General features: G+C 36.9%; 1 protein-coding gene across 1 annotated transcript in view; it reads left to right on the top strand.

Annotated features, from left to right (window-relative positions):
* Positions 1-15560, top strand: part of LY75 (lymphocyte antigen 75) — a 43562-nt gene extending 28002 nt beyond the window's left edge. The window contains exons 23-35 of the mRNA XM_064718369.1: positions 168-328; positions 712-841; positions 3232-3458; positions 5159-5327; positions 6467-6628; positions 7534-7656; positions 8090-8284; positions 8640-8860; positions 9934-10108; positions 10611-10778; positions 11953-12075; positions 12528-12695; positions 13667-15560. Of these exons, the coding sequence (XP_064574439.1) occupies positions 168-328; positions 712-841; positions 3232-3458; positions 5159-5327; positions 6467-6628; positions 7534-7656; positions 8090-8284; positions 8640-8860; positions 9934-10108; positions 10611-10778; positions 11953-12075; positions 12528-12695; positions 13667-13845 (2201 nt within the window). The 3' untranslated portion in view covers positions 13846-15560. The remainder of the gene's footprint in view (positions 1-167; positions 329-711; positions 842-3231; positions 3459-5158; positions 5328-6466; positions 6629-7533; positions 7657-8089; positions 8285-8639; positions 8861-9933; positions 10109-10610; positions 10779-11952; positions 12076-12527; positions 12696-13666) is intronic.
* Positions 15561-15822: the final 262 nt, after the last annotated feature.

Below are 15822 nucleotides of genomic sequence, written 5' to 3' on the forward strand. Positions count from 1 at the left end.
GTTATCAAATGGAAGGAAGGGATGATAAGCATTCATCAGTCATGAAGGGCTGGAAAAATTAAATTAACACAAACAGGGATTGCATTGTCTTACTTACATGAAGTCTTCTCTTGGAGGCTTACTGTTTTCCTAACCACAATATGTATATTTACTCTTCTGTCCAACAGATTATATAACATCCTTGCTTCCTGGCCTGCCAAAAGATATTTGGATTGGTTTACAGTTCCTGTTCAGTACAAGGGAAAACAAATGGATAGATGAGAGTAAACTGTTGTATAGTAACTTTCACCCACTCCTGACAGGGAGATTAAGGAAAATTCCACTGGATGTAAGTTCTGACTTTTGACTTCTTTTGCCTATTGAGTAATGAAATTTGGAATGTTGTGTCAAGAAAACCCCCATGTAATAGACCAAATTCCCCAGTTAGTCATTTTAATTGGCCAACAGGGTGGCTGACAGTACTGGAGCTCTGTTTACCTTTACTTGGATGACAACTTCTGAAACGTATTTAGCTTAGGAAGACTTTCTGAGTCCAGGCACCTGGTAGTGTCTGTAAAACAGGTAAGCTGTATAAGCTGTATTGCACCACTCCTTTGAAACTTCTTAAACAAGTTCAGACAGCTGGGGTTCTCCTAGACTCATGTTACTTCACCTCTACACCAGTATGTTTTTACCTTATTTGAGTCTGATAAGGATATTTCTGTTTCTCAGCTTTTTGATGAAGAATTTAACAATCAGTGTGGTGTAATCCTCAATGATCCCAAATCACAATATGTTGGAACATGGAATTTCACTGCTTGTGCTGACAGGCACTTCTTGGGTATATGCCAGCGGTCTGTAGGTAAGTCTGAAGAGTCAAAATAAATTGCAGCCAGAGTTTAAAGGTGCATGTGCCAGGAGACTTTAATGCATGTAAATGATTCCACTTGAAGAGCAAGATTCTTGTAGAGACTGAGCAGGTAAATTCTAGAAAAGCAGAGTGTAGAGGAGGATCTGGGGGCTGTTTTGTCAACCATTCAGAATTTTCCCTATTGTGTTTCATAGGCCAGTTCAGGGAGAATCTGTTTTCCTGAAAGACTTTGTGCAGTCTCAGTGGAATTACACTTCAGCTGATGGGTCTTTAATGTTCTGTGTGTATAGAGGTCATGTACACTGAGGGGTGGAACAAGTGATTCCTTTTTCCTTTTCAGAACTGTGGAAGTGAGAAGCCCTAGGAGGGAATCACACAATATTTATATCCTCCTTAAGTACATCCTCTGTCTTTTAGTTCTATGAGAATATAAAGTATCATAGACTTTAAATGTTGCAGTTGGTCTCTCCCCAGAGAAAACTTGAGAGTTGATGTGAGTGGGATTTTTTAATCTGAACTAAAAATAATATTCAGATGTCCCCATGTGGGTTGGCCAATACCAATTACTGGAATAAGATCAATCAAACACATATAGTTATTAGGTGCATTTAATTACTGCTATGGGCTAATGTTCAGCATACCCACTTCTGAGTAGGTTCCTTTATATAAATAATCCTTTTAAGTGATAACATGTTATCTTCTAAAAAAGAATCAAACACAAAGAAACCTAGGTGTACAAAACGCCCAAGACTACACCCACCGTCTTCAGTCTCAAATAGGCAGAGATTTCCACCTCCCACCTCCATTTAACATACAAAATCTTCTTTACTCAGTGCCAAATACTCCAGAAATTCTAAGTGTTAAGATTAGAAGTTTGGATGGAAGAGATGTCATAAAAATGTGAAAAGGAGACTTTTATGAATTGGAGGTTGACAATCTCTCTGTTTATATCAATCTCTTATTAGTCTGGAGTGATTAAATACTCAATGTTTCTTTGCCACAGCTGTAGAAAGTGTAATGAGAAAGGTTTTTGGAGTGACAGAGAATGTGTCCTGCTATGGTCTGGTCTTATACTGTGTTAGGGATCCAAGCACAGTTTGGGTTGGGAGGGACCTCAGCAGGTTGTAGGGACAGCTGTGCAAGAGTCGAAGCTGTCTAGGGCTTTATCATCAGGAAAAAGATGATTCATGTTCATTGGAAATCTTGGCATGACTGTGTTTTGCAGAATTTCTTGAGATGGTAATCATCAGCAATTATTTTTTCAGAAATGAACATTTTGCTTACTGCCTTGTTTCCAATTTGGTACCCCTTGATGTGTGATGGCACCCTGGGTTCCATGGTTGTCTTTTGTAGCTGTTTACTAAGTGAAAGCATTTGGCAGCAGACAAACTACTTGAAACAATCTGTTTGAGCCTTGTCGGTTTTCTGATCTATTGAAAGCTGAAAATATCAAATTAATATTGTGTTTCTGTCATCATGTGTTTTGGAAAATGGCCCTGTCAGCCAATCAATCAGCCATTTATATACTGGTATTTATAGAGTGATGCCTCCCCTCACCCCGTGTAGGCATTTTTATACTTCAAGTGTTTTAAATACTGGGTGAGTTCTGCCTTTTGCAGAATGAGTTTCTTTTTGCTTGTGTATGAAGCTTTTGGGGTTACCATTTGTATGCTTAACCCTACCACCCCCAGGAGTATTTGCATCTTCTATTAACTGCAGTGGCCATGCATCACTGAGCTGTGCCTTCAGGTGTGGTGCTGGTAGCTGTGATAACACTCTGTGCTCAGAGCACAAATAGTGAATTATCTCCCTCCCCATGCAAGCTGGATTTTCTGCAGTTAGTTAAGTGGAGGTGAAAACAGTTCTCACTGTATTCATGGATGGCAGTAAGGAGTTCTGGGACTGTGCTGTACCAAGATCTGCATAGACAGGTTCTGTGGCACAATAGATTTGCATAAGCATAAATCCACAGGCTCCACAGAGATAAATGAGTCATGTTTGGCTGTTGCTGTATTACAGCAGAGAGCACTTGCTCTCTCATATTTGTGTGTAATTGAAGTTAGAGAATATGTTTTTAATTCAATAAATTATTTTGCAATTAATTTAAAATAACATATACAAATAAATGAACCTAAATTGAGAAAAAGATATTTAATAATACATTGGCTGAAAATAATAATTATTTTTAACATATATTTTTCTATCTAAGATATCAATGATGTTTGCTTCTAACTATAATTATCAGCATAATCTACTGTCTAAGATTTTTTTTCCCAACTGTAGTCAAACAGGTTTTTCTGATTGTTACAGAGATATTGTGAGTTTAAAAGGTATTACAGTATTTAACTACCTAATTACTGGACTTCTTTTCTTATGTATAGGTACTGCTGATAACCAGACAGAGCAAGTCATTAATGAAACATTGAGCTATCAAAATGTTCAATACATGTTAATTCTGAAGAATTTGTCCTGGAATGATGCAATGGCTGCATGCATAAATAACAAGATGCAGCTGGTTAGCATCACAGATCAGTTCCAGCAGGCTTTTCTTGCTGTTCAGGCTGCTCTTCATAATTACCCACTCTGGACTGGACTCTTCAGCAGAGATGTAAGTTTTGTTTTTTCCTCAGACTGTGGCTTGTTGTGTGAAACAAAACCTGAGTTAAAGAAATTCAGTAACAAATTACTCTCTGGGCTAAAAACTGTTTTAATTTAGGGATAACCATCTCAAGATAAATGTTTTAAACCTTCAGTTCTCCAAGTTATATATTCTTGAACTCCACTGGATGAATTGATGATGATGATAAAATTATTTTAAAAGACTGATGATGAAGGGATGTATTGTAGGGTGGCAGCAACATAGGTTACTGAGTCATCTCTTTTGTTTACAAATGAGTAATGAGTGTTGCCATTTAACATCATCACCACTGTTTACAGTACCACTCTAGAAAGATGACCCAAAAATCTGTTTTGGAAGGGCGAAACTACAAGTGGCAAATAAAATTCAAAATGAATCATTGAATACTTGTGGAGATGCATTTTTGAAGTTTAACTTAGATTCTATTATTACTTCATGTTATTTATACCTATGTTGTGAGTTTGAGAGAGGCATCTCTGAGACAGGTTAGTGGGTTTTTCTTTCTCCCTATGGTTTTTATTTGGTAAAAAAAAAATAAAATAATGCAGGAGGGGTTGCTTTTTATCTTTATTAGCTGGAGGACCTCTTGGAGATCTTTATTGTGGATTGAGAGGTGTCTCAGCTGTTAATGGGATGGCTTGGGCCTGCTGGCTAAGTTAATCTCTTTTGTCACACACATAAGTCTGGAGATAATTGCAAGAAAAAAGTTAGAATTTTTTTAGAGGTGCCTCACCTACACAGTATGTTGGTGTTCATGCAGCACTGCAGTGTTATGTTCTTCTATTGTCACTTCTGGGCTGTTGGATACTTTAGCAAATAGGGGAAAACAGAAATTTGAGTATAAAATTTATGGAGAATATTTTTAAATTTTTAAAGGAAACAACCATTTAATCTTAGTGAAAATGAGGAAACCAGACAACCTATTTTCCCATCTCTTTTGAGTTTATCTGTAAGTGAAGATCAAATGATTCATTTTGGGGCATATAGCTCAGGCATGCACTGGCTCTTCACCATTGCAACACTCTATTATTTGGGCACAATTAAAATGTCACATGAAAGGATATTATAATGCAACTGGTCAACAGAACTTGTTACTCCAGTGCTGAAATCGGACACAAAAGAAAGATATAAGACAAATTACACAACAGTAGGGGGATTTCCCAAAGACTTTCAAATGTAAGATTTTTTAAAGATAGCATGCTGCTTTTTATGTGGGTTGTTTTTTTCCTGCATCCTCCAGGGCAGGAACAAGTCTGATGTATTAAATCAATTAAGTATTTAATAATTTCTTTCAACTCAATATAGAGTAACTGAGACTGGACTTTCTTCTCAGTTATTAGCAGTTTTCCAAGACTAGGAGATGATATCCACCATTGCTTTGCAGGTGCAAATGATGCAGTTTGGACATCCCATTGCTTTCTTCCTATGAACAGTAATGAGACATTACCTTTGGATAATTTGCCATTCAGCTAATTTGTATTTTTGCAACTGCAGAACTTAAAATAACAAAGCTTGTTATATTGTGAGCAGGAAATCAGCTCATGAGGGCAGTGGAACACTTACAGTTCTCATCAGAGACACTGAAAATGTCTAGCCAATATAAATGTATTATCTGCACTTTTTTTTTTTTTTTCTGTGTAAGCTCATCCCTTTTGCTTAAATAATGCTAGGGTGGAAAACATTATGGCTGGCTGGATGGGAAACATGTGAGTTTTAGTCGCTGGTCTGAAGATGATGAATACACAAATGAAGAATGTGTGTTTTTGGATACTGATGGCTTCTGGAAAACTTCTGACTGTTCCTCTGAAAATCGAGGAGCTATTTGCTATGCATCAGAAAGTATGTATGCAACCATCATTTTTATAAAAGTTGACTTTTATTTTACTATGAAATAAATTCAATTATTTCAGCTTGTAACTTCAAAATTACAACATTTTAAAACTTACATTTTCTCCAACAGTCTGATTTCTATGCCCTTCAAAGACAGGGGACATGCACCTGTTGGTCTTAATCTAATTGTACCTTAGAAATAAATTCAGCATGGATGCATTGGGTTAGTACCCTTATTGCCAACTGATCCTGTCTTTGCTCTGCTTCTCTAAGATCGTTGCATACTAATCTCTCCCACTTGCCTGTGGGAGAAGATTAAAATATCTCTGTACTGTTTACATCTTAATATTGGAACCTCCTGAAATCTATTCAGAAATGGAAATCTACAGGGAGAAGGTACATGGCTATATGGAGAAGGGTAGAAGGTTGACACTGAATTGAAAATCATCATCTGAAGTTCACAAAACCTTTCTAAATACCCACTAATTATAACAAGACAGGAATGCAATAGGATGTGGTTTTTTTATTTCCAGGAAAGAGCTGTGCTAGTTGTGTATCCTTCAGAAAAAGATTTTTTCTGAGAGATCATCACAAACTTTTTCTTTATGAGACCATAATGATTTGTTTTGGTTTTATTCTGTGAGGGGACACAGGCCACTGTACATCCTGAGTCACAGTAAAGTGTGGTGTTATGACATCATTAATTATTTTGTGCTTACAGGCCAGGGAACTGCAGTTAATGATGTCATACTCTCACTCCTCAAATATTAGATAAAGCCTTAGAACTAAGAGGTGTGGCTAGCTGTGAAGTAGTTTATTTGTTACAGTGGTCTGCCCTGCACTAGAGGCAGTAAGAGCTTTTGGTTATTGGCCTACACTTAGAACTTTTATGTAAGGATTTATTTTTAAACATATTTAAAATAACTGTGAAAACTTGCAAGTGTCTGAACTCTTTAGTAGAGCTTACTGCTGGTTTGTTACTTTAAAAAAATCACTATCATGAGGAAACTGAAAATAACACATTGAAAGGATGACAACTTAATTTGTCTTACATGTTTTTAAGTGGTACCTGAAAGTGCTTTGTGGGATGCCAGGCCAGGTGGTGCTATTAGTAATTCATGTCCTGATGTTGTCTTGTCTTTTTTTAGAGAAGTCTGAAAAAGAACAAGTTACACAAGTGAAATGCCCACATAAGATTAAAAATACACCCTGGATATCATTTAGAAACAATTGTTACACTTTTATGATAACAAAAAATAGATGGAGAGAACTGAAGCCTCACGAAGCTCATCATTTATGCAGGAACATGAGTAAGTACTTTGTCATACTGCAGGTGTTTATGGACTTGGATCAGCTTGGAGGAGATGAGTGTTGGATCTGAGTCACTGTCTTACAGAGAGCAGAGTGAATGTGGGGAAAGGCTGTGGCAGTAATGCAGCAGTGTAGCACTGCCTGGTGCTGTTTGCCTTTGCACTACCCTGATGGAAAATGCCAGAGCATGGATAGGAGAGTTGAGGAAAGAGGCAGCTTGGAGCTACTGAGCTCTGAAATCTGAAAAATGGCAAGGTTTTGTGTCTGTTTGGGATTTTATGATAATGTGCCAGTTTTAAATAGTTTGGGTAATTGTTATACCCTTGGCAACATTCTGGCTTTACAGTTGCATTTACTTCGTGTTTTCCTGCTGCCTCCAGCTTTGCTGAGTGGAACACTTAAGTGAACAAAGTAAGTAGAGTGAAAAGCCCATGGACATTTTCTGTCCATCGTGAATAAAGTATAACCTTAGGAACACCTTTCCTCTTGTATTAAACCTTCAGACATCCATCTTTCCAAAAATTATTTTAATTTTTTTAATTGATTACAATTCAGTCTTTTTCTTAATACTGTTTCTCTGATAGAGCAGTTCAAGCATGAAAGTTCACTGGTATTTTTATGTTCTATGCAGAGAACTTTTACTACATACAACTTGTTTGTGGGTCCTACTGTCACTTCATCTTTGGAGCTGAAATCTTTCACTTATCCACAAAACCAGGGATAGAACTATTGATAATACATTTGAAAATTGGTTTTGCACTGTTCAATTAGTTATGTTGTAAAGATCTGGCCTTTACAGAGGTTAACTTGTCTGCAATAATGGTTAAAATTAATAGAAAAAAAAGTTTCTTTTTTAACTTAAAGGTGGATTTGTAAGAAAGTAATGTAAAAAATGTTTCAACAGACCCCGAAGCATTTGTTCTGAGTGTTCGAGATGAAGAGGAGAATAACTTTGTTATTGAGCAGCTTCATTCATTCAGCGGTCTGGCTCTGTGGGTCTGGCTGGGAGTGATTTATGATGACAGTGGTAAGATTTAAGGGTTTGTTTTTTTCTTATTAACTGGATCAGAGACAAAATTTGCAGCATTAAGTGCACATTCTTTGCATGTTTCAGTTTATAGCTAAAGTCAAAGTGAATGCAAACCTGTAATGATGATTTATATTTGTACTTATCTTCTAGAACAAAATAACCTGACATGCTCTCTATTTGAGTGATAATTAGATCCAATATGTTCTGTTTAGTTTAGATTTGATTTCCCTAGAAAGCAGGATGTAAAGTGGCCAAGATGAGTAATGCTAACATATTTAGCATTGGATATGAAACTGATTTAGAATAATTTGCAGTATCCCAGCATTTTTTCCAAAGTGAACATCTCTTAATATCATTAATATATTCAAAGTTAAATGGTGTTTGTATACATAATGCCATTGATTTAATAAATATGAAATATTTTCCACAGATAAAGTTCTCAAGTGGTATGATGAAACTCATCTGACTTACAATAACTGGAGGCTGGGAAGACCTATCATAAAGAAGAACAGTTTTTTTGCTGGTGTAAATCTTGATGGGTTTTGGGATATTTATAATTATTCTCAAAGTTGGCACGCTAATCACTACAACATGTACAGTGTTCTTGCCTGTAAAATCGAAAGGGGTGAGTAGTATTGGAGTGTTGGGTGAGGGGTCATAATTTAATGCTGAATAAGGCTTTGGTTTTGCTCCTAATGAAACACATGGCACAGCTGTCATGAGCATCTGGGGTCGTCTGGTCAGTCTGCATCACTGCTGTAATACTCTGATCAGGAGAAATGTGTTTGCTGTGCTCATCCAGTAACTGCTGAACTCAGTGCTCCAAGTAGCAAAAGTAAACTTACCTTGATAGAAGTGGCTTGTAGTGAGCACTTTAATGCTTGAGTTACACTGAGATAGATGGATTTTAATGCTTTCTGTATTTTTCCTAGTTACATGAAAGAAATGCACTCAACTTATCTTCTTATTCTTTGAAATAGGACCCCAACAGCACAAACCTCCATTGCCCGAGACTATTCCACATGGAAACAGAACATACAGGATCCTTCAGAAAAAATTAACGTGGTATGAGGCATTGAGATTGTGCCAACAAAATAACAGTGATTTAGCAAGTGTACACAGTGAATCAGAACAGTTATTTCTAGAAGATATTGTCAAACAGGATGGTTATCCTCTGTGGCTTGGGTTGTCAATTCATGATGTAAGTATATATTGTTGGGAACGTCAGTAACAGATCTGTAAATAATGTTTTGGACAAGATATGAAATATTGTCTGATGTTTTTTTCCAGTTCCTTAGAATCTCTTTTCCATGTAGTATATTTTCAACCCTGTGTAATGTGTTAATATTAAATTTTGGTGAATGTAGGCATACTAAGATATTTCTTCCTAATACCTGACAGTTTAAAATAGAGTGTTCCCTCATCGTTCCTTGCAGCACAAGCAAGCATGATTTGCAGTGCTGTCTCTAGAGGCTTCAGACTTTATGGCCCTCTGTAGAATCAGATTTCATTAACAAATAGAGACAGACAAGGCTGTGTGGAACCTGCTTAGTTGAGGTCAGGACTGGCTCTCTAGAGCAGTTCAGGCTCTCAGTAAGTTAAGTGTCCATCCTCCCAGAAAACACAATAGTAGGAGGCAGCTGCAGATCTGCTTCCTCCTCTGTCTGCTATACTGTGGAGCCAAAAGCCTGTGGGCCTCACCCTGCTCCCCTCACTAACTGCCAGACCTGGTAGTGGTAGTTAGTTGGCAGGAATAGTCCCCTGCAGAGGTGTGTCATTTCTATGCATACCTGGGAATGGGTCCCTCCCAACTGATTCCTCATTGTCATGGGTTTCCAGGAGGGTATCTGAAATAGGAGGTAGCACTGCAAGCCATCCCTGAGCTGCCCAGTTCTACTCACTGCAGCCATCTCAAGAATTTAGCATTTTGCCACATATCCACTAGTGTTCATAGCAGGGAAGGCAGATTGCTTAAATGGAACAGCAGGGTAGAACCAAGTAAAATGTTCCCCATAGGATAAAACAGGCACATTGCAGGTTTAAACTTGTGAACATGCTGTACTTTCTCAGTTCCCACAAATAATGAAAATTTCTATGTTAAGAAAATGCAAACTATGTTGTACATTTATTTACTGTGAATTTAGATGAGACCACCTGCTATTTAATTTGTCACTCTACAAGGGACAAATATTGCTACATGACTTAATTCACAACAGATGAGATTTAAAGCACAGTCATATGTGGTTTAAAAAATTTGGTTTTTGTCTTTATTAGGGAAGTAAAGCTAATTTTGAATGGTCAGACGGAAGTGACTTTGACTACTACCCCTGGGAATTAGAAAACTCAAATACTACTGAGAACTGTGTTCTTTTGGATACTAAAGGATTTTGGAACCGTACAAAATGTACTAATGTTGCTGAAGGTGCCATTTGCTACAGCCCTCCAAACAGTAAGTGTTATTTTTAAGGTTTTGTGTAGTTGTGTTTACATGTTGTATTTAGAAGTAGAAATCAAGGTTGAAATACTGCAAATGATTCCTTTTTTAAGAAGAGTTTTCTATCAGGAATGATAAAACACTTTTTAATACTTCAGGGAGATAAATTCTCATCAATCCAGTGGTGAAAACTTAAATTAAATCTGGTTACTTCTTGGGCACTTGAGATAGGAAGATCAAATATATGTATCTTTTCTAAATCAAAATACTTATCAAATATACACCATAAATGTCAAAACCCACAAAAAAGCAATAAAAGTTGTTCCTAACCATTTGGGATTTGTCTTGTGCTCATTTTTAAGTAAATTCATCCATGACTTAAGAAGAAGGAATGTAAAATAATTGAATAGTGGTTGTTGGTAGGAGTAGTAGCCCTTGTTATTACTTACCGTTGTGTTATTCCAGAGACTGGGCACAAACTGCAGCAGAAATAACATCCATTTCTTTGTCTTTGCAGAGAGAAAACTAGAGCCAAAGCAAGCAAGCAGAGCCTCTGGATGCCCACAGAGCAGTGGCTCACTGCAGTGGGAACAGTACAGGGATCACTGTTACGCTTTTGACATGGCATTCTACAATTTTTCTGTGTATAACGTGGAAGAGGCTAAGAGAATCTGCAAGAAGCTGAGTAGGTTTAGACTCTTTATCACATTACAACTTGTAACAGAAGTCCACTATTTGAGAAGAAATAAAACCCAACAACCTAAAATCTTACACTGGTTATACTTCAGCTTTGCCATTTTAATGCTCCTTGAGTTTTGGAAAGGCAATAGACAGCTTTATAGCAAGAGGAAAATTCTTAATAAAATACTGCAACATGCTACAGATCATTTGGCACACAGGTATCAGTAGATAAAATGCAGGTAGCCAGCTGAAGAAGATTCAGAGGTTTAATGTTTGTGGTTTGAGGGAAGATGTTTTATCTGCATGCAAAGTTAGTGCTGTTGGCAGGGCTTTCTTATTATATCCTTGCCATAGCTGCTTGCTGATAGGGAGCTTGCTAACCTATCAAACGGTTCAAAGGGTATGTATGTTATAGATATTAAAGCATATAACAAACTTAATGTTGTGTCACATTAAAGAATTGTCTGTCTTCTTTGCTGAGCTACGTGGAGAATTGTATTGCAGAGACAATGTTAATCAGTTTCATGGACAGAAGGTTTAATAACCCTAACATAGAAGTTAGTGACAGATGTAATTTCTTTTATGGAATAATCTTATGGTGCGACGTTGGACTCACTATTTAGAATCTAAAAACCCCAGTCTTGGATGCAGTTTTCTGTTGAGTCAAATTTGTTCTGGTAGTTGAAAGAGAAAGCACCTGGCTTATATTTCTATATACTTGTAGAAGATGGGTACACTCTGAGCATGCCCTTTCCTCCCTCTTATTCCTTAATTACTGTACATAAAAACCTGAGGCACGGTGGGAGGATTGATTTAGAAATTAGACTCACCAAAATGCTGAGGTTTTGTTCAATTGTATTTTTGAAAGCCTATTACTTGGGCAAGACTAGTAATCAGGCATATCTCTTGATATCTTCCATGTATGTAGTCTGCAGCTGCAGTAAGTTTACTCCCATTTTATTCTCTATAACCTGGTAGAATAACAAGCCATCTGAAGCCATCTTGTAAAACATGCTGTATTTTAGGGGATGGGAGGTTCATGTCTTTATTCAGAAGGTTATTCTAAGCTAATTTTACAAGCCCTTTCCCATAGTAATTGTTCCCAAATAAATTCAGTGTACCAGCATCATGAAAAATTGTGTAAGTTGCAATTCTGACTGATTTCCTCTGCCCCTTAGATCCTTCAGCAACCCTTCTGACTATAGTGGATGCTGAGGAAAATGCATTTGTGAGCACACACATAAAGGAACACGATCTCATCACCAAGAATGTATGGCTTGGCCTGGATCAGAACTTTAAGGGTAAGAAGTAGCAACAATGAATGAGCATGAGTGTTTCATATTGTAAATATAAATGCATAAATCCTCAAATAAGAACAGTTCTGCAGCGTTGGTAGCCTACAGTAACTTCTACTTGACGTTGGAATCTGTCATTTAACATTTTAAAGAACTTTGGACTTCACTGTAGTTAAATCTCTTCCTGTTGCAGTTAGGGTAATCAGGAGTCCCTGAAATTAATTTTTCCCACGTCTGTTATTTCTGCCTACTATTTGATGCAAGAGCATCAATTGCTAAAGGTCTAGAGAAGAGGGGTGGCTAAAAGTTGTGTTCATATTTACTGCTTTTAATATGTGGGATGGCTAGTCAGCCCTTTTCTTTTTAGCAATATAAATAGATCAATAGGTTATGAATGACATTGTGTAGCATTACAGGATGTTTTGGTCATCTAGACTAAGTAATGTTTTTTTCAACAGGGAAGTCCCTGAACTGGCTGGATGGCTCATCAGTTAAATATGTCAACTGGGAGAATAAAACTACAGAAGCCAATAAAAAATGCAGTGTTATCCTGTCCACAACTGGCATGTGGTCCAAAGTTGACTGTGCACGTAGTCGAAGCAGAGTGGTTTGTAAAGCTCCTTTAGGTATGAAAGTGTTGTTTTAGCAGAGAATTGATTTTGTTGCGACTGTTTTCGGGAATTTCTGGTTTATTGGATAAAGTCTGTGTTGAAGTACTGGAAGTGCAATTCACAAAAGAGCCCATCAAGTACTTCTGCCTAAGCAAGAGTCTTCTGTTGTTGTTTAGCCATAAAACTGCATTCAGAGGCAAATTGTCTAGGAATTTACTTCTTCTGGCTCTCACTATCCACTCAGTGGGTAAGGAACAGAACTGAAATGTCCAGAAAGCGTAGTTGTTGCCATTGCTTCTTACCACAGGGTATCTGTTGTGGGTGAGTTTGTGTAGGTGGGATAAGAGAGTTCTGCTTGTAAGCAAGTACTGCACATTGTGGTTTCAGTCTTGGGGAGGCTTCTGGGAATGTCACCCTGTAGCTCCAGAAAAAGACTCAGGCCTTTATTCCCTCATTCTTGGCTTTGTTCAGGAAAGCAAGCAGTTAACTGAGCAGTAAGCAAGCAAGTTCCTGAAGAAGCAGTGGAATCTTTCTGATTTTGTATACATTTTTACTTAAGTGGAAATGCAGGATTAGATTAAACTTTGTGCCAATAAGGAGGACCTCAACAAGATCTCTTCAGTCTGAGGGGAGTATAATTACCTTCCCTTCCAAGAGCCTAGGATATCATTAGATTTATGAAGTATACAAACCTCTAAACGTGCGCAGCCTTTGCAAGTAGGTTTTTTTGAACTTCAGAGGTCCCTTCCAACCTAAATATTAGTAAATTAACAACAGAATGATCAAAAATAAGCTGATGCATTCCTGCATGAGTCAGCATCTAACTTCCCATGTGATGAAGTGAAGACTACTGATAGGAAGCAGTTTGCCTTGACTTGAGCTAACTGTGCAGTATTAATGTGTAGCTACCTAAGCATCAACTCTTTGACAAAGTATTCTTGCCAGAACTCTTAAATAAAAAGCATTCCTCTTTTGTTCTATTTCAGGTTCCAATCATACTGGTGTGGCTGTAGCATTTGCCCTGCTAATTATCTTGGTTTTAATAGTTGGACTGGTATTTTACCTCTACAAAAAGAAACGTCTTCACTGGAGTGCCTTCTCCTCCGTGCGCTACCAAAGAGGGATGAATGATGATGAAACTGATGATATGTTCACAGATAGCTGAAAGATAGCTGTTGAAAAGCTTTCTTCTGTTCAATTTAAGCCTGAACTTCACCGTGTGAAGCCATAAGAAATGAGCTACTTGATGTTTTATTACTTCTTTTTTGAAAAGCAACAAGGTTATTAATGGGGGCTAAAATTAGTTTGTTTATATACAAGTGCAATTTTTATCCAATTTAATGGTAATTCTTTATATTTGGCCTCAGCCTTTTAAGATGCAAGGTGTTTAGAGTTCGGTTGTATTTTTTTAATTTATAGTATTTTCTCTCTTTACTGGAATTTTTGATGGAACAAATTAATGCCAACAGTACTTCATGCAACATCACTTGAATGAATACACTTAAAATTAACTTCTCCCAATACTCTTATTTATACTAGAATTAAATGCCTAATTTTATAGTTACCAATCTATAACTTTATAGGTGAAATATGTCATCTGTCCAAGAAAGAAGATAAAAGCTATGTCTAAGGAAAGACTGAGAATATATGGTAAACAAACTTGTGTACATAAATGCTAAAAATACTTGAGTATTTTTCATGAAACTGAAACTTGATTTTTGTATGTGATGTGTCGCTGTAGACTTTCCTATGCACTCCAAAGAACGCTATAAAGGGAAAAAGGGAAGACAGAGTTGTATATATTAATTACTCAATGATTTGATCAGTTATTGTTTTGAAAAAGTCTTTTGACTTTTTTGAATGCACAGTACAAAGAACAGGTACATTTACTTTTATGAAGGAGGATATGCCAAAGACCAAATCCATTCTGCATGTAGTGGTGGCATGAGGTGGTAAATAGGAATACATTGGCCTGGTGTGCTGAGAAGAGTACTACTGATTTCTCTGAAGCAGCAGAGCAAGGTCACAGTGTTCAAATGCCTTCTTTTCCTGCAGTTTACTTATGTTGATGGCACTTTTCTTTGTTCCTGTTTGCACTATTTTGATAAGGAAGTGTTTATCATTTGTGTTGAGAAGTAGAGAACTCCTTGTAGATACACTTTGAGCTTGTTAAAAGAGCAGCCTGAAGGGGCACAGCAAGGGAGCCATTGTGGTAGTTTGCTGATCAAAGTAAGCACTTTTGTTGTTTGTTTCGGTACTTTTGGGCACAATTGTGAACATTTGCTTTTCCTGAGGTAAAAATGAAACTGCATTGTAGAAAATGTCGTTATGAGGAAAATGACTCTCATTCTTTAACTTACCCTGGTATGAGAAGTGCTTGAAATGTTGCAAAGTCTGGTTCCTGATGTCTTCTGGTTTAGCTTTTATGCCTAAGTGCTTTGCCAAATGACTTCTAACTTAATGGACTAAATAAATATTGGTTATTGTCTTTTTCTAACTACGGTAATAAATGGGAAAAATAATTTTCAAGTTCCCATGTTTTGAGATTTAATAGTTTTATAGATGTTTATACTCTGAACATTTTTAGGTGTGAGTCTGAAATGGAAAGTGGAAATTAGTAAGATCCTGATTCAACACAAAAGGATATATACTTTTTATTAAAATTGTATATTTTATTCTTATAAATGATGTAAATAATTTTTTCAGGCCCCATTTCTCATGTTTGTTTCATCACACCCAAGTTGTCTAATCACTGGTAATTCCTTTGTGCATAAGCACTATGGCCTTAGTGCAGGTCAATAACCTTCTTCATTTGAAATACACAGGAAGATTATTTGGCAGTATTGTTATTGAAAGAATAAAGTTAAATAAAACACTGAACTGCTTACACTGGTTTTATTTCCATAGAAGCAGTTATCAGAGCTAAGGCATGGGTCATTAATCACTGGGTAAAAAAGCACAGTGCAGGGGCTGTGATCAGAATTAAAGCCAGTGACTGTGTGTTATTACAGTAAGAAAACTTTTAGAGGTAATACATCATCTTTGATGTATTTAAAAAAAATGCCTTTAATGTTCTTTTTGCAGTTGAAAACTTAGTTATACCTAGCTTTTATCAAGCTGCTTCAGGCTTCCACAGGGTACA

The sequence above is a fragment of the Zonotrichia leucophrys genome, chromosome 7 (assembly GCF_028769735.1).
Source record: "Zonotrichia leucophrys gambelii isolate GWCS_2022_RI chromosome 7, RI_Zleu_2.0, whole genome shotgun sequence".
Lineage (NCBI taxonomy): Eukaryota > Metazoa > Chordata > Aves > Passeriformes > Passerellidae > Zonotrichia > Zonotrichia leucophrys.